This window comes from Macaca fascicularis, chromosome 10 (genome assembly GCF_037993035.2).
Source record: "Macaca fascicularis isolate 582-1 chromosome 10, T2T-MFA8v1.1".
In the NCBI taxonomy this organism is placed as follows: domain Eukaryota; kingdom Metazoa; phylum Chordata; class Mammalia; order Primates; family Cercopithecidae; genus Macaca; species Macaca fascicularis.
The window spans coordinates 67,544,499-67,566,784 of record NC_088384.1 but is presented as its reverse complement, the minus strand read 5'-3'; the positions used below and the strand labels follow the sequence as shown (position 1 = coordinate 67,566,784).

At 45.8% G+C, this 22,286-nt stretch overlaps 2 protein-coding genes and 1 long non-coding RNA gene across 11 annotated transcripts in view; 1 reads left to right on the top strand and 2 right to left on the bottom strand.

Moving 5' to 3' along the window:
• Positions 1 to 7,654: 7,654 nt before the first annotated feature.
• On the bottom strand, positions 7,655 to 8,159 carry LOC135965595 (uncharacterized). The gene is made up of 2 exons (XR_010578552.2): positions 8,025 to 8,159; positions 7,655 to 7,820 (listed from the first exon to the last, which is right to left on the bottom strand). It is a non-coding gene; the product is annotated as an uncharacterized lncRNA (long non-coding RNA).
• A 52-nt stretch (positions 8,160 to 8,211) lies between these two features.
• Positions 8,212 to 22,286, top strand: part of RIN2 (Ras and Rab interactor 2) — a 252,492-nt gene continuing 238,417 nt past the window's right edge. For 5 of the 9 annotated variants that reach the window (XM_074004670.1, XM_074004673.1, XM_065522710.1 and 2 more), the window contains exon 1: positions 8,212 to 8,552. The gene's annotated coding sequence lies outside the window, so the exon portion shown is untranslated. Of the gene's footprint in view, positions 8,553 to 8,677; positions 8,941 to 22,286 lie in introns of those variants that run through there. The other 4 variants (XM_065522712.1, XM_065522709.1, XM_074004668.1 and 1 more) reach the window with 2 other exon arrangements.
• Positions 8,221 to 12,465, bottom strand: LOC141407777 (uncharacterized). The gene is given in 6 exon segments (XM_074003187.1): positions 8,221 to 8,387; positions 8,389 to 8,555; positions 8,558 to 9,206; positions 9,338 to 9,916; positions 11,487 to 11,548; positions 12,453 to 12,465. Coding segments are annotated over 6 exon segments (1,593 nt in total). The 3' UTR covers positions 8,221 to 8,264.

Below are 22,286 nucleotides of genomic sequence, written 5' to 3'. Positions count from 1 at the left end.
AGGACAAGCTGGTTTGAATAATTTCGGTGGGCTCTGGGGCACAGTGACTGTCCCTAGTTTTCTGGTGCCTGGCCCTGGGGTGATTAGAGGCGGGTGGATAGTGGTCCAACTCTGAGAGCCCAACAAAAGCGGTGGTGGGTATGGGTTTCAGATGGGTTGATTTGCATTAGAAAGCAGCATTCCTGGACAGAGTTGTTTGCTATCTCTAGGAATTAGCTAACTCTGAGAGAGGCAGTCCCTTCCAGTGTCCGCAAAGCCCTGTATGTCAAAGCCTCAGAATAAAAAAAAGAAAAACATGCTTAATACAGATGTTCTCTGTTGCAGCTACTTAACTCTGCTGTTGAAGTGTGAAAGCAGCCATAGACAATATATAAATGAACGGGTATGACTGGGCCCCAGTAAAATTGTATTGATGAAAACAGGTGGCAGGCCAGGTTTCATGCAGGCTGCAGTTGCTCACCCATGTCTAGATGAAGGAATCATTACAATTAGAACCGATGCAGTAATCAAGGGTTTCCCTAAAGAAAATGTTTTAGAGCTGAAAAAGAAATCCTTGAAATAATATCAAAAATTTAACTCTGTTTTATACCAAATCAATGAAGAAGTATTCATACTCCAACACATACTGGGAAATAGCTTAAAGTAGGAAAATAAAACAAATTCTTAAAGTATGTAAAATTAGTGTCTATAATAATGAGGAAAGACAGTCAGGTTGAACCCAAACTTGTCACTGAGATTAAACATTAGAAAGTAATAAAGCAGTGTCTAATGAGTTTTGAAGGGAAATGGTATCAGTTATCTATTGCTGTGTAACAAACTACCCCAAAACTTAGTGGCTTAAAACAACAATTACTTATTTTTCATCATTATATAGGTTGGCTGAGCTCAGCTGGTGCTTCTTCTGCATCCTGTGTTATCTGTTGGGGTCACTGACATGGCTACATTCAGCTGGAAACTCAGCTGAGGGTTTCCATCTGAGGGTTGGATCATCCAAAATGGCTAGATCCTCAACTAGGGTAACCAGATGGCAGAAAGCTGTCTGGCATTCTCTCCACCTACATGGTATCTTATCATTCAAGAGTCTTTCCCAAGTTTCTCTACATCATTTTGGATCCTATGATGACAAAAATTGGGGTAGCCAAAGCTTTAAAGTCCCAAGGCAAAAAAGTATCACAGCATCATTTTTGCCATATTCTCTTGGTCAAAGCAATTCAGAAAATGAGACTAGATTCAAATAGAGGGGAAATAAACCAACCTCTTAATGAGAAAAGTGATAGATGTGCATATACCAGGATGGGAAAAACTGTCAGGACCATTTTTGCAGAAAATCTACCACAGAAAACAAGAATTCCATACACATTTGTGTGTAAAGAGATAAGAAAAACTTTTTCAGAAACACATATGCTTAGAAAACTTATGATCTTTATGTTCTTCTTGAAAAAGTATTTTGTTATATTCTTTCTATTCTGATGAAAAGGTGTATCGTTAAGAATGGCAAAGACAAGATATGAAAGACGGGAAGTAGATATTGAAACAAGTTTAAATAAATAATTAAATCTAAGTAATTGTTATAAATAGAATTGAAATCTATAGATACAAAATAATTCTTGAAAGACAAGTCGTATAGTCTAAAAATAATGATTCATTAATCCAAATATTTGTTTTAAAGCTCAGAGTGTATAAACAAATACCAGAGAAAGAAGAGAGAGGCTGGGCATAGGTTGTGAGTAGGGAACTGGGAAGCATGATAAATTCCATCTTGACATGGGCAAAGCCATGTATTTTTTATCCTGGTAGTTAAGGTAGGCAGTTTTCAAATAAATTAAAGATAACCGGAACTCTATTTTCCACCCCCTTAAACTGCTCCACGATCCACCCAGGCACTCAGCAGAAAGCCTAAATCCATGTATGATCTCTCTTTTCCTCCCCTGAACATGCCCTGAAACCTTATCCTCTGAACATTTGCAGGAAACGTTTAATGTATGTCTTAGTCTGTTTTGTGTTGCTATAACAGAATACCTGAGATTGGGTAATTTATAATGAAGAGAAATTTATTTTTTGCAGCTCTGGAGACTGAGAAGCCCAAGGTCAAAGGGCTGGGATCTGGCAAGGGCCTTCTTGCTGCATCATCACATGGCGGAAGGTGGAAGGGCAAAAGAGAACAAGATGAGGCAAACTCACCCTTTTATAAAGACCTCGATCCCACCTTGAGCCCTCACAACCTAATTCTCTCTTAAAGGTTCCACCTTTAATACTGTTGGAGTAGCAATCAAATGTCAACATGAGTTTTGGAGGGGACAAACATTCAAACCATTACAAGGTGTAAACACATACCCACATGCATGTATACAAGCACGCACACATTTTTTAATGCCACTATTTCATTATAACTTCTTATTGTAAACATTCTCAAACGAGACAATGTATTTTCAGTTAATGTAAACAAATATTTGGTACTTTAAGTCACCCTACAAGTTTAATAAGTTTATTGATAGCTAAATTCAACTGAAGTATAATCCAAATTGTATTCAAATGTACTACAGGAGAGATATGTAAAATAGCTTGCCCAGTGGGTCCTACCTTCAAAACTTACCTTGAATTCACCCATTCTATTCCATCTCTAACCCTCTACCTAATCAATCTACCATCCCTTGCCTGGGTACTGCAAGTCTACCTCTTTTGTCTCCTTCTACCATTCATTGCTCATCTCCTCCCTGCTATCCTTTCTCCCCACAGCCTTCTTTGTGGCCATTTTTAAACATACAAAGCTGACTGAGCCATTCCTTGCTGGAACCCTCCCCGAGGACTCTCCCTAAGCCTCTAGCTCCAGCCCCAGTGGGCTTCTTCGTATTCCCTGACACCACCTTAAGGCCTTGTCTCTGGCTGTTCCTTCTGCCTAGACTGGAAAATTTCTCAGGTACTCTCTGTCTGCATCCTTGTTGTCATTTATCTCAGCTTAAGCATAACCTTCTCAGGGAAGTCTTCTCTTGATAGCCCAAATTAAGTCAGCCCCCAGCCACTCTTCCTCACACTATTCTCTTTGTTTTATTCGTGGTATGCATCATGCCCTGCATATCTTCATATTTAATTGTTCATGTGTTTATTGTATGCCACCCGTTAGATGATAAGTACATTGAAGGAAAGATTTGATCTGTTTCATCACATATCCACAGTACCAAGGACAGTGCCTGCCACCCCACAGATAATCAAAAGTTCTATATTGAAAAAAGAAATGAGGCCAGGCTCAGTGGCTCACACCTGTAATCCCAGCACTTTGGGAGGCTGAGGCGAGTGGCTCACGAGGTCAAGAGATTGAGACCAGCCTGGCCAACATGGTGAAACCCCGACTCTACTAAAAATACAAAAATTAGCTGGGCATGGTGGTGAGCACCTGTACTCCCAGCTAATCGGGAGGCTGAGGCTGGAGAAATGTTGAACCCAGGAGGTGGAGGTGGAGGTTGCAGTGAGCCAAGATCACACCACTCCACTCCACACCAGCCTGGTAACAGAGCGAGACTCCATCTCAAATTAAAAAAAAAAAAAAGAAGCACTATGGTTAAAACAATAAATACTTTCCAAATGACTGGAGAATATATAAAGAAATAAGAGCACAGTCAGTTTAACCAAAAATATTGAACTTAGGAATTGGCAGGGTTTCATAAAACCCAAAAGCATAAAACAATATGGCAGAAATTAAACCAAATTCATTAGTTGGGTTTAAAAACAAAATCCAATCATGGTATATGTTGCTTTAAATGGACTCCTCCAAAATAAAATGCTGCAGAGAGACTTAAAACAAAGGATGGACAAAAATGTACTATGTGGATGCAAAGACAAAGAAAGCAGGGATCATGATATGAATTTCAGTCAAGGAAAAGATTAAGGGAAACACATTGAATGGGGTAAAGGAGTTTTATTACACCAATAACTGTGTAGCCCGTGGTGACGTGATAGTACATATACATATTTCTGTACTGTGTAACACAGCATGAAAATGCTGGAATAAGAGCAGTTGAAAGTCAAAGAAAAATGTCAGAATTCTGATTGAAATGGAAGATGTTAATACACCCATCCTAAATCCATTTTCTTCACAAAGATGGGTAGGGGAGAAGGCAGAGTATAGTCTAGAAGACTGGAAGATGAAATAATAAAGTAAATGATGTAAAGACTTAGAATAAATATGCAAGATGAATGAACATTTAATTATTGCTCATATTCACTGATAAACAATTTTTTTAACAACTACTATACGCTCAGCCTAGAACTAGATTATGGGGCTTGGTTAATATGCCTTCTGTTCAGATAACTATGGAAATCTTTTTTCAAAATTGATCATACACTAGATCACAAAGAAAGCCCCAATTAATTTCAAAAAAAAAAAAAGCAGAAATTGAACAAGCTACATTTCTTCACCACAATGCAATAAACCTGGAAACTAATAACAAAAATTTAAAGAGCAGCAACAAAGAAATCTCAACACTTGGAAATTTTTTAAGTGATTTAAATACTAAAGTCAAAAAGGTTATCAAAATCTTAAGTAATTATAGATAAGATTGCCTTCACACTTGTGCTTTCAATTCTCTCGCCAGAGCGACTCCATCTTGAATACGGGATGGGTAAAATAAGGCTGAGAACTATTGGGTGACATGCCCAGGAGGTTAAGGCATTCTTTTTTTTTTTTTGAGACGGAGTCTCGCTCTGTCTCCCAGGCTGGAGTGCCGTGGCGTGATCTCGGCTCACTGCAAGCTCCGCCTCCCGGGTTCCCGCCATTCTCCTGCCTCAGCCTCCCGAGTAGCTGGGACTACAGGCGCCCGCCACCACGCCCGGCTAACTTTTATTTTATTTTATTTTATTTTTATTTTTAGTAGAAACGGGGTTTCACCATGTTAGCCAGGATGGTCTCGATCTCCTGACCTCATGATCCACCCGCCTCGGCCTCCCAAAGTGCTGGGATTACAGGCGTCAGCCACCGCGCCTGGCCGGTTAAGGCATTCTTAGTCACAGGATGAGACAGGAGGTCAGCAGAAGATACAGGTCACAAAGACCTTGCTGATAAAATAGCATGTGGTAAGGAAGCAGGCCAGATCCCACCAAAACTAAGATGGGGATGAAAGTGACCTCTGGTTGTCCTCATGGCTCATTATATGCTAATTATAATACATTAGTATGCTAAAAGACACTCTCACTAGCCCCATTAAAGTTTACAGATGCCATGGCAACATCTGGAAACTATCCTATATGAACTAAAAAGGGGAGGAACCCTCACTTCCAGGAATTGCCTGCCTACCGCTTTCCAGGAAAACTCATGAATAATCCACCCCTTGTTTAGCATATAACCAGGAAGTAACAATAAGTATAAGCAGCTGAGTAGCCCAGGCAGCTACTAATACACTTTGCTTTCATTTTACTCTATGGATTTGCCTCCAATTCTTTCTTGGTGAGAGCCAAGGGCCCTCTCTTGGGACCTGGATCGGGATCCCTTTCCGGTAATGCTTTTTCTTCGGATTAACTAAGGATTCTTACAATATTTAAATATTTAAATAATTCATAAACATGCAACTTGAAAAGTTAAGGGCCCATGCCAGGCACAGTGGCTCACGCCTGTAATCCCAACACTGTGGGAGGTCAAAGGCGGTGGATTACTCGAGTCCAGGATTTTGAGACCAGCCTGGGCAGTATGATAAAACCCTGTCTCTATGAAAAATACAAAAATTAGCCAGCCATGTTGGTGCTTACCTGTAGTCCCAGCTACTTGGGAGGCTGAGGTAAGAGGATCGCTTAAGCCTGGGTGGTGGACGTTGCAATGAGTCAAAATTGTACCACTGCACTCCAGCCTGGGTGACTGAAAAAGACTGTCTCCAAAAGAAAAAAGAAAAAAAAAATGTTAAGGCCCCAGTATTCCCACACTCCAGGGATAATCACTGACTCTTTTAGATTCTGAAACAAAGATGTAAGTTAAAAAGTAGAAAGAATGTATCCTTTTCAATGTCCCTTCCTTTTTAGAACCTCCTCTCTTTTGAGAACCAAATCTTTGGAGAGGGAGATGCAGAGTTATATAAACACTGCTTAGGTAATTTCTAATACATGGAAATAGTTAAGTATCTCCTGATATTCTCTACCATCTTCTGGGATGGCTATGCTATGGGGCTTGAGCAGGGTGACGTTACCCAGTATCAGCAGCCACCAATAAACAAGAATCGCCATCATGATTATGATGATTATTTTATAGCTCAGACCCCAGAGTAAAAAATTGCACTTTTCAAATTATTTACACATGACACTCACCTCTACCTGCCCTGCTCAACAGAGGAGAGAAACAAATTGCTGAGTTGCCAGCTCTGGGCAATGCTTCCAGAACCAACACAGCTTGGTTTACTTTAAAGGGCAAATAACTTCATTAGAAATGACATTTTCTTGGCTAGCCGGTCCCCAAGCTTGCAAAAGTGCCCCACGAGCACTTGTGCTCTCTGCAGCTGACTGAAGCAGCCACTCAAGTCTCTTGGGACCCTGGGATGGGAGGTCAAGTCTGTCAAAAATGAGATAAGTCCATGTATCCTCACGGTTTTCTTTGATGAATGGCTGTTTTACAGTGCAGCCTCCCCAGCACTCTCTCTTCCTCTTCCTGGTTTAGCTTTTCTCTATGGCTTGAATACTACACGTTCACCTTGTTTGTCTGGTTTATTGTCTCTCCCTCCGCATTAGATTGTGAGTTCGCAGAGAACACGGGGATTTTTCTGTTTAGTTCACTGCTGTAGCTCCAGTGCCTATGACAGTGCTTGGCACATAGTAGGTACTCAATAAATCGTTTTGAATAAATAACCCCCAAATTCATTTCTACAGTAAAAGATGTTTTTCTGGGGAAGGGCAGAGCAAAATGGCCCCCAAGTTCTGGAAGAGACTGAGCCTCTGGGACCATCCATGGTGCAATGTGGGCAGAGGAAGGATGTTTTCAAGAGAGTGGGTGGAAGGGGAGAAAGGAAAACTGGACAGGAAGAAAGGAGCAGAGGTCAGGTGTCTTCAGCATTTACCTGGCACCCTTTGTCTATAAAACTGGGTTACTCTGCGGCTGAAAAAGGAAGAGAAGAGAGAGGGACATGGGGCCAGGTCTACCTTTCTGTCCACCTTTCCCTTTTGCCCATGTATCCAACCTCTTAGGAATTGCTGTCAGCTCGACCTTCAAAATAAATAAGAATCCAACTAGCTCTCTCCACCACCCCTGCTCTGAGCCTGCTACCAGCCACCATCTCTAGCGTGAACTATTTCAATCGCCTCCTGGCTTATTTCCACCTCTACCTGGACAGTGGGCTCTCCAAACAGCATCAGACTGAGTTCTCAGCAATAACAGATCAGGTCATCCTCTGCTCAAACCCTTAAGGCTCAAATCCCACCTTCCCCGAGGACCACCCTGACCACACCGGTGACCTATTTAATTCTGTGACCTGCTCCTGACACAAGCACTCTGGGCCCCCATATTCTTTTTCTTGTTTTGCCTGACACCGACTTCTTTCAACACCCCAAATAATTGACTTAGGGGTGGCCATGGTTTACCCTCTGTCTCCCACCTCTTCCCCACAGGACTTCAGCTCCCCCAGGTGAGGGAGACTTTCGCTTTGTTCACCGACACATCCCAAGCATTAGAACTTCCTGGCACCAGCAGGTGTTCAATTATTTATTTAATGGGTGTCTTGGAGCAGAAACAGAAGTGCGGGGGGCTGTTTTCCCGGGATCTGAGCTGATGCTAAATGATAAATAAGTCTTGGGATTTTAGAAGGCAGGAATCACGAAAAGCAACACCAATGACATCCAAGTCTCCTCTGCTACTGTCTGAAGTGGAACAAGAACAGAAATAAGGTTTGTTTTCTTTCCGCTTCGCTCTTCTGTTTCTGCCCGTAACAACTGTCTCTCTGACACCGTAGGTTCCCTCTGTGACACTGACTACTTTGTAACTCTAACACTGTCAGCAATTAATTCCCAAAGGTGAGGTCCTCGTGGGAGGTGGGAAAACCCAGCGAATCACCAGGGACGTGCCTGATTCCGAAAGGGCTGGATGCTGGCGGGGAACCGGCCCCGCGGCTCTCGCGTCCCCGCCTGCCTGCGAGGCCTTCTGTGGGGTTACAGAGGGCTCCCAGCACCGATCCAAACCGCGTTCCAGGCGGGGTGGGCGGGCCCCCGGCCAGCGAGGCCGAAGCAAAACAACCCGCCCAGGCGTCCAGAGCGTGTCCAACCCTGGAGAACCTGCCCCGGGATCAAGAGGCGCAGCCAGCTCAGGCCTCTGGAGTGGGGCCTTTCCAGCCCCAGCGACAGATCCCGGGATCTGTAGTTGGGCGGAGGGGCTCGTTATGGGAAAGGGGTGCGTGCGCGTTTGTGCTAAAACAAGAAAGGCAAGAAATCTCCGACAACAAAACTCTGGTCCTCGCCTGGCCGGGGAGCGCAGAAGACGGGGGCGGCGGCGTCCAGGCGGGTCAGGGGCCGGTCCAGCCAACTTTGCTCCGGCTTAGATAAACTTTCTGATGGCAGTTTTTCCTGGTTGCAGCCTGGGTTCCTTGTAACCGGTAAGCGTAGCGGGTGGTTGTCAGGAGGGGCGGGGGCTTGCGGTACGAGGGAGTGGAGGGATGGGCCGGACCTGGGGTCGCGCAGGCGCCTTGGTCGCTGCCTCCGATCCGATCACCCCCGCCCCATCCCCTCTGCGAGCTCTGGAAGGTGGCTGGGGGAGGGGGATGGCTCCCTACTGCCGAGGGACGGCCCGAGGCAAACACAAAGCCCTTCCCTCCCCTCCTCCTTTTACCTCTCCTCTCCCCTCCCCACCCCTCCTTTCTCCCCCTTCCTCCTCTTCCTCCTCCTCCTCTTGCTCCTCCCGGGCGGTGAAACCCAGCCCCGCGCTCATCTTTGGGGCCACCGGTCGCCCCCGCCTCCGGGACCTGCGGGCAGGGCCCGCGCGAGGTAAGGGGCGGTGGCAGCCGAGACCCCACCCCCTGTGCCCGCACCCAGAACCCGGAGAGGCTCCGGGCACGGGTGGGGCTCTCTGGGGTTCCAGACTCGGGTGCTGCTGCGCGCACCCTCTCCCCACTCGGGAGGGGACTTGGGGAAGATAGCCAGAGCGCGTCCTCGGGGATCGTGGGGGTGGAAGCAGGGAGGGGGATCAGGGAGTGGGGACAAGGGGCAGGGTGACATTCCGGAGCGCGAGGTGGCCGCTGGTCCCGGCAGGGTCACCGGGTGTCCTCAGCTGACCTGTGCGGGGCTGGGGTGAGGGGCAGCTGGAGGGCACTATGGCTTGAGGTGCGGGTGTGCGTGCGTGTGCAAGGGACGGAGTTTGGTAGGGACCTTTGTGGAGTTCTACCTGCAGGGCTGCCTGTGGGGTATCAAGTGCTCCCTGCGCCTGAGCGCGCGGGCTAGACCCGGTGTCGCACAGCTTTGATCTCCAGCGCGGACCCCACTGGTGCGTCCAGCCATTGTGCGGGGCAGATGCTCCGACCGGAGATTTCCTCCCGCGGGTGGAAAAGCAGGAGGGTTGTTGTGTTGTGTCCGGGCAGGGGGCACTTGGGCTGTTGCGGTGATTGATGGCTGCACAGCGGACGGAGGAGGAGCCCCGGATTCCTGCCGGGAAGGGATGGGGCCACTTTCCCACTTTGAGGCCTCCCCGCCCCCTTCTGGGCTTGGCCTCCACCCTTGGCCTGGGCTCCCACGGGCTCCGCGTCCACCCACCGGCGGTGGCGCTCCCCTCGACGGAGCGGGGACAGCAGGATTTGCAGAAGTTCAGCTTTAAAGCCTGTGATATGTTGCCAAGAAATACAGGGCAAGATCGGTCCCCTGGGCCCTGAGAGGCGCCTCTCTTCTCAGAGCTCTCAAATCCCTGGAGTTTTCCTAATTCCGCAGCGTAGCCGCACTTCCTTGCGCGGTTTTGGGCACATTGGGGTTTCTTAGGAACACGGTGTCATCAGTAAGGAAACATCAGAGTACTCTTCGACCAAAAGGACTGTAAATACCGAAGCAAAAAGAAACACTTGCTAGGAGTGCAAAGGGTTTACTGGGAAAAAAGAAACACACAGGGCAGCACTCCATCATTAAGATAAATAGTATTTTAATACGATCTTTTTAACACAACCAAATTGAATGTAAAAAATCCATGATAAGCAAAAATCAACATTTTAAATAAAGGTGGGTGTTGTTAGAACCCTGCTTCATAGGCCGGGTGCAGTGGCTCACGCCTGTAATCCCAGCACTTAGGGAGGCTGAGGTGGGCAGATCACTTGAGGTCAGTAGTTCAAGACCAGCCTGGCCAACATGGCGAAACTCCATCTCTACTAAAAATACAAAAATTAGCTGGGTATGGTGACACGTGCCTGTGGTCCCAGCTACTCGGGAGGCTGAGGTAGGAGAATCATTTGAACCCAGGAGGCAGAGGTTGCAGCGAGCCGACATTGTGCGACTCCACTCAGCCTGGGTGACAGAGTGAAACTCTCTCTCTAAAAAAACGAAACAAAACAAAACAAAAAACACTGCTTTATTGTTCAATGGGAACAGTCATATCCAGTCTCCCTCCCCAGCCTCCCCATTTGTCTGTTCCCTTGGCTGGTGGTTTGAGAGTTGACAGTGGCATGCAACAGACTGAGCAACTCTGGCTTCAGATGTAGTCATGTTCACTGACTGCAGAGCTTTTATGAACTTTTTACCTAATTCAAATCCGGGAGGATGTTGTCATACGTGGATATAGAGGTGCTAATTTTCCTTTTTGCCTCAGGTTCTAATATTGCCTCTGGAATACCCACAGTGTGCACTCCCATGCTTTGGCACCTCTGGAGAGAGCATCACAAGCTAGGGATTGGTAGGGTCCTGGGACAGCGAAGCACCCTTGCTTTTGAAACTTGGGAAGAAGGCTGTTGACAGGAGCTTTTGGGTTTGGAGACTTTCAATAGTTGGAGGCTGGAGACATGGGGAAGACCAATCTGCTATCAAGACGTGTCTTGTCTGGAAACATTCTCCTTCAGACAGTTCATCAGAGCAGAGGAGGAAACTGAAATAGCCCACACTTGACCTCTAGTGTAGGGCAGGTGGGAAGGAGCTTGACTCCCAGGATGGCTATGGCATGTGCTTATTTTTTTTTTTTTTTTTTTTTTTTTTTTTTTTTTGAGAGGGAGTCTTGCTCTGTCGCCCAGGCTGGAGTGCAGTGGCCAGATCTCAGCTCACTGCAAGCTCCGCCTCCCGGGTTCACGCCATTCTCCTGCCTCAGCCTCCCGAGTAGCTGAGACTACAGGCGCCCGCCACCTCGCCCGGCTAGTTTTTTTGTATTTTTTTTTTTTTTTTTAGTAGAGACAGGGTTTCACCGTGTTAGCCAGGATGGTCTCAATCTCCTGACCTCATGATCCGCCCGGCTCGACCTCCCAAAGTGCTGGGGGCATGTGCTTATTTAAAGTTAACTTCACAGCAGCACTCTTATCCCCACCCAAGGTGCCCTGCCACATACCTTATCCAAAGTCAAGGGCCACTACCCACTTCAGGACTTCCACTTTCCAGAAAGAACCTCCTCGCTTAGCTAAATCCTCTTCCTCTGCTTGGAGGACACAGATGAATCAGGTATCACAGATGAAACACAGGGTATGCTACCCTGGGAGGTCCATGCTCATGTGACCCATTAATGGGAGGCCCATTCTTCACATACTCTCCGTATTACAGTGTTTTGACCTTGTGCCCAACTCCCCTTGTACATCCAACCTTCCTAATGATCCTTCAAGAATCCTGATAGTTTCAGCAAGAAAGATTTCCCTGACCCCATCCTGCTTTCCCTGGTAAGACACCCCCTCACCACCACCAGAATTCCGTGTGTGTGTGTATGTGTATCACTTAAAGCAATGCAGTGGACCTCACTTGCCCACTGTCTGTAAGCCTCCTGGGGTTGAAAACCAGGCCATAGCCCTTAAGACCTACCAGTAGAGGAGGGGGTGTTGAATGAATGAATGAATGAGCAAAAGTATCCCTTTGTCAAGGCATTTGGAGGAGTTGCACAGCAAGAAGTGCACCCTCGGGACTGTAATGCCTCTGAAGAAAGCAGATAACATTTTTGTAGCACATTATAAAATGGCTTTACAGATAGTATCTCAGCCATTCCCACAACAGTAGTATTCATTGCATTTTGTAGGTGAGGAAATGGAGGCCTAAAAGTAGTCTGTCATTCTGCCGCAGCACAGCGGACCTGCCCAGAGGCACGCTCCATGCAGTGTGTGTACAGAGCAGGATTCACCGAGTTGTGTTTTAGGATGCAGTCTTGCTAAACAATCACTAATGAGTTACAGTGATAAAATATGTTAGGGAAATGCTAATGTTAATCTGATTTTTATGGCAGGACTTTAAGGAGTCTTTATTATTATACCATATATTGGGACTCTCTAGAATGACACCACAGTATGGGATGCTTGCCAACTTTCTTTGGCCACAGAACACTCTTTCTCATGAAGCACCTTCTGGATCCATTGTTCCAAGAAATTCACCTTGGGAATTGTTCAGTTCTCCCAGAATCTTCTAATGTCCGGGTCAGCTTCCAAGGAATGTTGACTCCAAGTAATATGTGGTATTTTGGATAGTAAAAATGTGTATTCTGGACACTAGAAAAGCATAATAATCCACCTTTGTAAATTTAGAGTGGATTGTTGATCTATGTATCCAATTAACTCAAGTAGCTTCCCTGCATCCGATTAATATGAGTAGGTTCTTTGGGTTTGATCAGATATGATCTGAGGGAACCCCAGCCTCTGGAGAGCACTGCCTTTTTGCTGCCCAGAAGCCTTCAGATCTCAACCAGCCTTCCCAACTCTGAGAATGTCCTCACACACAGCTCTGTAGATGGGGTGGTAACTTCAGGGTTCTTGTCCTGAGATCACTATTTCCTCTTGGCTAGTTACATCCATTGAGTGAGAAAGTACTCCTGCTCAGTGAATTTTCAGTTCTCTCACTTCCTCTCTCCCTGGGTGCTGGCCAAGTGAATTCTCTAGGGTGTCTAAGTGCGTGTGGACATTTACTTATGAAAAGATAGCAACCGTCATTCTCTGGGTGTCTCAGACCTGAAACAGAGCCTGCTAATAGCAATCCCTCCTCATAAGAGCTGCAGCCCCCTTTCGCAAACACCCACTGTTTGAAATGAGGTATTTTTAAATTAGAGTTTGCCTTCAATCTACTGTTAGAGCACCTTCCACGGACCAGTAACCTCAGCTATTGAGGCGTTATTGCAATTAAGGAGATGAAGTGGGGAAGTTGGAGTTAGAATTTCAGGGAGTCAAAGGAGTATTGTGGGCTAATGGAGGAGGCTTTGGAAAGTGATCAAAGAGGCATGGCTATGCAAATTTAACATTCATCTGCAGACATTTCTAGGTCTCCAATGCTGAGCAAATGTATCTCAAGATTTGTTTCGTAGATTTTTCCAAAGCACAAAAAGTAAAAAGTCTCATTTAGAGATATGTATTAAACAGGGTGGTGTCACAGAAGTCAAGGGAAGGAGTGTTTTGAGAAAAATGGACCTATCAGATGGGGCGCGATGGGGAGTGACAAGGGGAGTTGAAGAAGAGACTAGAAGGCTGATGAGTCATTAGGCAAGCCATGGAGTTCAAGTGTGTGTATGTGAGCATGCACATATCATCGTGCTGTGCGAACAAGGGAGAAGGTAGGGAGGAAATACTGAGTGTGATTTATTTATTTATTTATTTTGAGACAGAGTTTCGCTCTTATTGCCCAGGCTGGAGTGCAGGGGTGTGATCTCGGCTCACTGCAACCTCCGCCTCCCCGGTTCAAGTGATTCTCCTGCCTTAGCCTCCTTAGTAGCTGGGATTACAGGTGCCCGCCACCACACCTGGCTAATTTTTTGTATTTTTAGTAGAGACGGGGTTTCATCATGTTGGCCAGGCTGGTCTCAAACTCCTGACCTCAGGTGATCCGCCTGCCTCAGCCTCCCAAAATGCAGCGATTACAGGCGTGAGCCACTGTGCACAGGCCTAAGTGTGATCTTTAACCTGTTGAGTTTTAAAGTCCTGGCCAGGTGCAGTGGCTTATGCCTGTAATCCTAGCATTATGGGAGACTGAGGCAGGCAGGTCACTTGAGGTTAGGAGTTCAGGGCCAGCCTGACCAACATGGTGAAACCCCATCTCTACTAAAAATACCAAAAAAATTAGCTGGACCTGGTGGCAGTCCCCTGTAGTCCTCGCTACTTCAGAGGCTAAGGCAGGAGAATCCCCTGAACCCAGGAGGCGGAGGTTGCAGTGAGCCAAGATCACTCCATTGCACTCCAGCCTGGGCAACAGAGACTCTGTCTCAAAATATAAAAAATAAAAATAAAAATAAAAAAATACATATGTATATCAGCACAGAGAAGTGTGGAATGTCAGCTGAAAGTGTGAATAGAACCACACAAGTTAACACAGCCACTAGCAAAACCACTCAAGAGCATAATCACATAATGAATGAGTGAATGAATGAATGATTAAATGACACTGTTTTTTTGTAGCAGAAATGGTTTTTAAACTCACTAATGGTTAGGTGAAAGTTTAAACACACCCATTTTGTAAAAGAGTCTAAGAAAATAAAATTGGATTTTTTTAAGGCTATGGGCATTCCAGCCTGTGTGAGATATCTTATTCTGGTCAAAAATCTTTGGTTGTAAGAACCTCCATTACTAACTTTGAATTACCCCAAAACTTGATGGTCCGTGATTGAGAGCCCCTGATTCAGTTTGATGTAGGAAAGGCTATAAAGGTATGCTGGTTTGTTTTAAAAATCATCCTAAGAGTGATTTAAAAGACATTGCTGGGTTTTATAGTACCCAAATGAGAAACGGATCTGGGAGGTGTCCTAATTCCTACTATGAGTGTATATCTCATTTTTATTTGATGATGCCATCTGGCCAAGTGATAGTACATGGAGTATTAATACATAATCCCCCACTTGCTTCAAATTCTCAAAATCTGAGTCATTTTAAAAAGCAAATTTGGAAACATTTGTATTTTTAATGAGTGAAGTCTTTTTTTAAAGTAATTTAATCCAATAAATTGGATAAAGAGACTTTTTGTTTTTTATGTATCTGATTTTATTTGGTAGATCAGGAATTCAAAATTTAAAAAATAGCTAGTTTAAATAGTTAGCTGGATGAACTTTAGTTGTTAAGAAATTGTTACAGATTTTTCCCAAATACTGAACTCCCCCATTGCATTTTAACTATGGCTTGATTGTAAGAATACTTTTAAAACATGAATGGAGGCAGATGTCTGTCCTGTGTGGTAACTGAGGGCAGCTGCACTAGTCAGATTGCATGGAAACCTTTGAGTCTCGGGAAGTGAGCCAGGATCCCACACCAGGAGTTGAGTGCTGAGACCAGCCACCTTGTCTGTGCAGGACCTAGCAGTCCCGGTATGTCTGACTTCAACACACCCGTGTCCGGATAAGGGACGTGGAACCTAAACGCTCATCGTCTTGCTGTCCAGACTTTGTTTAGGTGCTGAATGTTTATCGCTTCAGTGATATACATTTTGTTATACAAAATCTTTAACCTTTTGCATCATCAAATGTTTGTGCTTTTTCTTAAAATTTCCTTAATGGCCCCTCTGCATAGAAAACCTTTCCACTTCCTCAATCAATTACCTAGCCTTTTATATTTTCTTCTAATGTTTCTGCTTTCAGTTTTTTAGATTACTACTTAAATTCATTTGGGATCATTTGGTAAGCGGTTTATAAAGTAGGAACAAAAGTTTATTCTTTTTTCCCCATAGTTTTCCCCCAGGTCTGGCATCATTTGGTGAATAAACCTGCCTTTCCCCAGCTCCACAATACAAACAAAGTATACTAGGAAGGGCAAGTCCCACTTCACTCTCTGCCCTTTTTTTTTCTGTTTTTCTTTTTTTTTTTTTTTTTTTGACAGAGTCTTGCTCTGTTGCCCAGGCAGAAGTGCAGTGGCATGATCTCAGCTCACTGCAACCTCTGCCTACCAGGTTGTATTTTTAGTAGAGACGGGGTTTCACCATGTTGGCCAGGCTGGTCTCGAACTCCTGACCTAAAGTGATCCGCCTGCCTCAGCCTCCCAAAGTGCTGGGATTACAGGCGCGAGCCACCGTGCCCGGCCACTTTCTATGCTTTTATCTTCTCCCCCACCCCCAAATTTTTTTGGCAAATTCACTCATTAATTCTTCCAGTGAAATTGTATTCCGGCGTATTTGTTTGGAATTATATTAAGCCTAATTTGCGAAGACCAGAAAGAAAGTTTAGGATCCTCTTTTTCCGGGAAACCATGACACTGAATTAGAGCCAGTGGGCATTGATTGTATGTGTTCAGGCCACATGAGCACACTGATCCCTGGGGTGGCTGGTGAGGAAGGCACAAACCCAGATTGGACAAGACCAGCTTCTGGTTTCAGCTCTGCTGGGAGGTGTGGGATCTTGGCTGGCCCAAAGATTCATTTGCACTCATGTGTGCAGGTGCTCCTTTAAGATTCCGGGCCTAAAGGACCTCGCAGCCTAGCAGGGGATACTTAGACTGGGAAGGGCAGGACAGTGTGGTCAGTGCTTGACTCGAGAGACAGACATATTTGTGTTGAGTTTGAATTGGAAAACCCCTAATTCAAGTGCTTGTTGCTGTCCTTTGCAATGGTTTTTCTCCTTGACAATTCAGGGATCCCACAAAGTCGGAGGCTCTTGTCTTTTTAGAAAAGGTATTTATCAGCCGGGCGCGGTGGCTCAAGCCTGTAATCCCAGCACTTTGGGAGGCCGAGACGGGCGGATCACGAGGTCAGGAGATCGAGACCATCCTGGCTAACACGGTGAAACCCCGTCTCTACTAAAAAATACAAAAAACTAGCCGGGCGAGGTGGCGGGCGCCTGTAGTCCCAGCTACTCGGGAGGCTGAGGCAGGAGAATGGCGTGAACCCGGGAGGTGGAGCTTGCAGTGAGCTGAGATCCGGCCATTGCACTCCAGCCTGGGCGACAGAGCGAGACTCTGTCTCAAAAAAGAAAAGGTATTTATCCCTCTTCCTTTTATGAAGTAAGCACAGGGACCTTGGGGGTGGGATGGGGTGGGTTTAGGAGATTCCTCTGGCTCTCTGCTAGACTAATGTTGCTGAAGGAAGGAGACTTCATCCTCATGGATGGCAAGACCCTTTGGAAGGTTTCATGGCTTTTGAGCAAAGGAGCCTACAGAGGGAGGGAGGGAAGGAGGGACAGCCAGTGGGACGGACTAGGCACAGATGGGGAGAATGGTCCTCCTAGGTTGACGAAGGTGCTTTATTAGGGTGGCTTCTTCAAAGCTTCTTATCCCCTCAGTCGGGTGAGGTCTGATGTATGAAGTGACAGTCAGACAGCTCCCTGTCCCTCCCCCATGGTGGGAGCCCGCTCCTGGCCATCTGTCACGGGGAACCCACCCATCCTCTCTGTATTCCGGGATTCCTGCCTTAACAGATGGTGTGTGTTCCCTATGACAAACACTTTCTCTGGGCACATCTCATACCCCCGTTTTCCCTAATATTTGTAGCTAATGTCTTTCCCTAAACCATTTACAGGATGACCTTAGACTACATATATGATCTAAATAATACAAATAACCTACTACACTTTAGTGTTGGTTCAGGCAATCTCCCTGTTTTAAACTGTGCTTCCATGGGACCTTGGGATCAGAGGTAGAGTAATTTCAAAGAATGGGGCTAGGAAAGGGCAGATTCAAGGTTGGTTCCCAGGCCGCTTTCTATTCAAGGACAATGTGGTTGCATACAGAAGGGGTACTTCATCCTTTCCTGGGCATCAGAAAAGGATTCACAATGGAAGGGATGTCTAAGCTATGGTGGATGGAATCATCAGTGTTAACTAGTAACACGTGGGTTCCAGGCAGGAGTGGTAAGTGCAAAGAGTGAGAAATAAGCTGGGTGTGGTGGCTCACACCTGTAATCCCAGCACTTTGGGAGGCTGAGGCAGGCGAATCACTTGAGGTCACGAGTTCGAAACCACCCTGGCCAATATGGTGAAACTCCATCTCTACTAAAAATGCAAAAATTAGCTGGGCGTCGTGGCACACACCTGTAATCCCTGCTACTTGGGAGGTTGAGGCAGGAGAATTGCTTGAACCCAGGAGGTGGAGGTTGCAATGAACTGAGATCATGCCACTGCACTCCAGCCTGGGCAAAAGCATGAGACTCCATCTCGGGAAAAAAAAAAGAAAAGAAAAGAAAAGAAAAGAGTGAGAAACAAGAGAGGCTTGGAACACCTAGGGAAGGAACGTGTAGTTTGTAGGGGCCAAGGGAAAAGTTCTCCTTCACCTGCTGAAGGTTTGCTGTAAAATCAACTCAGAAAAGGCAGGTTAACTGGGGAAAAGGCATACAGATTTACTTAAAGTGTATACAGAGGAGCCTTCAGAATGAAGACCCAAAAATACAGGGGAAGTTGTGTTTATGTTTAGGTTCAACAAATATGGACAGCCATGTAGAAATGTGATTGGACAAAGAGAGTCTGATTGAGTGCGAACAGACTGCTTGGGGAGACCCAGCAAGGTCTGTCTGTCTAGATTCCTCCTGGTCTCTCTGAGCAGATTCCTTTCTTCCAGGTATGGAGCCAGACCCTCTCTGGAATACGCTCATGACCTACAGTTAGTCACAGCAGGTCAGACAGTTTCTTTATGGCCAGTTTTTACACAGAATGGTGGAGGGAAAGTTACAGCAGTACGTTTAGGTTTTGTGGCTGGCTCTGGGGAAAAGAGGTTATGGGTCCTATGACCCACTTTGAAGGAGAATTCTAGTTTCTCTGGCTAGCCTCAGGGAGGATGTGGCTGACAGACCAGAGGGCAGAAGGTCAGAGAATGACTTTTGCTTCTGACGCCCTCATTTTGGGGTATTGTTTTCTGAGCTCCCACGAGTTCATTATGGCACCACTTAGAATGCGAAGCTCCTGGCCAGATGCAGTGGCTCACACCTGTAATCCCAACACTCTGCGGGGCCAAGGGGGGTGGATCACTTGAGATCAGGAGTTCAAGACTGGCCTGGCCAACATGGTAAAACCCCATCTGTACTAAAAATACAAAAATTAGTTGGGCGTGGTGGTGGGCGCCTGTAATCCCAGCTACTCAGGAGGCTAAGTTAGGAAAATCACTTGAACCTGGGAGGCGGAGGTTGCAGTGAGCGGAGATCATGCCATTGCACTCCAGCATGGGCAACAGAGCAAAACTCTGTCTCAAAAGAAAAAAAAAAATCAATGCAAGCCTCCTGCGAAACATGGAGAGAGACGGAGGATGTGACCCAGACCCTCTGAGGGCTTCAGTCCGGGGGGGCAGGCAAGAACTGTAACTGCGGGACAAATGGAGGACAACTTAGGAGAGCGTCACGTCCCAATGATCCAGACTGTGTGTCATGATGGAGAAAGTCCGTGAGGGAAACAGTATAGTCCACAAACAAATGCTTAGGTTCTGCCTGGTCTTGTTCCCTACGTTTTGATCTAAATAGAATCTCAGGCTCCTTGTCTATAACAGGAGATGAGGGAAGGTCTCAGACCAGGTTCCCTAGAAGCAGACCCTGAGGTGAGGATTCATGGAAAATGGATGAAGAAATATTCACAGGAAAAGAGGAGAGAGGGGAAAGGGGGCCAGAAAGCAAGGAAGCTGAGCAGCGGTGCAAACGGGAACGCTCTGTAGACACTGTGGACCCCACAAGAGTAGCCAGATTGGAGGCCAGCTTACTGGAGACGCTATACCCCTGCATCAGTCAGACTAAGGGTTGCCCTAAGTGCTTCCAGCTCTCTCTGCAGGCAGGCAAAGCAAGTCCCATAGAGAGCTGTCCTCTGACAGAGACCCAGGTGCTGGCTGTGGAGCGCAAATGTGAATGAAAATGGTTTAGGACTCTGAAGGCACAGGGACAGGGCGTTGGCAGCATTTGCCAGACTGGGATACCTGTTCTTATTCTCACACAGGCAGACAGGGTGGATTGTTATGAATAATTCATTGTCATTTCTTGTGACCTCCTGATCGTATGAGGAGCAGGAGTGTCTTACTGACATTACACAGCATGATGCCAAGTGTGGCTTACTGGCCCCTCAGAGGTTATGCTGACCCACCAGAAACCACCTGTCCTATACATGCTTATTTCTCACACTTCTGGTGCTGACTTTTATGCCTTTAGACCTTATTGGAAATATTCAATATAATTACAAGATACATATATATATATATATATATCCTTTTTGGAAATAGTTTGCTTTCTGTTCCTTTTTTCTTTTTTTTTTTTCTTTTTTTTTTTTTGAGACTGAGTCTTGCTCTGTCACCCAGGCTGGAGTGCAATGGTGCACTCTCGGCTCACTGCAACCTCTGCCTCTTGGGTTCAAGTGATTCTCCTGCCTCAGCCTCCTGAGTAGCTGGGATTACAGGTGCCCGCCAACACGCCCAGCTAATTTTTGTATTTTTAGTAGAGACAGGGTTTCACCATGTTGGCCAGGCTGGTCTCGAATTCCTGACCTCAGGTGATCCACCCCTCTTGGCCTCCCAAGGTGCTGGGATTATAGGCATGAGCCACTGCACCCAGCCAGCTTTCTGTTTCTATTATTATTGGCTCTGAGTTCCTTAAAGGGTAAGTAATGAGTAGGATAGAGGACACTGAGAGCTTTGGGTCTAGGAGACCAGAGAATGTGAAGATATGAAGAAGAATCTCCTAACCAGGTCAGGGCACAGAAGTGCATACCGTCACCACCCAGGCTAGTAGTTTGTCAAATCCTTACTCAAATACACATGAGTATCTGAATGCATAGGCACCTTCCCACCTCCATCCTTTCTGTGCTGTCGTCATCATCATTGCCCCTCCATCTCTGGTAGGTTGCACAGGCCCTGCCAGTGAAGTGTAACAGGGTTGGATATGTAAATTACTTCAAGCTAGCAAATCACAAGAGATTTCAGAGATGAAGCACTTTGTTGTTACCAGGCGGCTGCAATTTAACATGAAGCACCTACCAGTGACAAACCACTAGTAAGAATTCCGTGTGTCTGCTATTCTGAGCATGTAACAGCTGGAGTAATGGCTGAGAAAGCAGAATAACATGACAGCGCCATATAGAATCAGATACTTTAAATACTGTGTTTCAAGACCTCAGGAGGTAGATCATGATAAGGTCTAATTTGAACTGCTGATATAAGGTAGAAATCAACCTCTTTTAAAAGTTTTTTACTAAGGTATATTTCATGTAGCTTAAGAATCAATAAACCATAGGCCGGGCGCAGTGGCTCATGCTTGTAATCCCAGCACTTTGGGAGGCGGAGGCGGGTGGATCATGAGATCAGGAGATCAAGACCATCCTGGCCAACACGGTGAAACCCCCACTCTACTAAAAAGTACAAAAATTCAGCCGGGCGTGGTGGCAGGTGCCTGTAGTCCCAGCTGCTTGGGAGGCTGAAGCAGGAGAATGGCATGAACCCAGGAGAAGGAGCTTGCAGTGAGCCGAGATCATGCCACTGCACTCCAGCCTGGGCGACAGAGTGAGACTCTCCGTCAAAAAAAAAAAAAAAAAAAAAAAAGAATCAATAAACGATAACAATAATTATTGTAAGAGAAAAAGTTATCAACCCTAAGAGCAAAAGAAAATGAACAGCAGAAAAGAAAAAGTGAATATTTTAGCTACACTTTCCTATAAGCCCATTTAAACCTCTTGGTTGTAGTTGGTCTTTAACATTCTGAGGAATTATTTCTATTTCTCATGGAAGATGGTGTAATGAAGGTATAAAAGGCTCCAGAGAAAGCTATGCTCAAGTTTTTTAGAGAGACAAAAAGAGCCTGGCATAAGAACCAAGACTTCATATTTCACAAGGATTATGATGCTTTTATAAAATAAATATCATTCCTGAAGCAAAGATAAAAAGTAATAAATTTAGCAAAATAGCTGTTGAAGGTTGACTGAGCTGAAGGAAGGATTATTTAATTTAACAGAACTGCCTTTGAGGAAAACAATGCTGGGTGAGTGCTGGAGAAATTGACCCAGCTATGATACCATTTGACTTCAAAATTGTTTACATGACATGTGAAAAGCCCAGTGCAGAGGCAAGGAGAAAGCCCTCTGACCCTTAAAGCATTTCCCGATCAGCCATTTAACAGAACCTCTCTGCAAATGAGCGTTTCTAAGGGGACACAATTCCCCTGCCCTCCGTCTGGAGGAGGAAATGTGAAATTTTGTTTTCCCTGCGGAGCTGTTTCCGCTCAGTCACCACCAAGTCCTGCAACCCATAGCTCTGCCCCTGGCCTCTGTCCCTCTTCCATCTCCTGCTGCCTCCTTCCCAGCAAGAATTCCATGTTTTCACGTATAA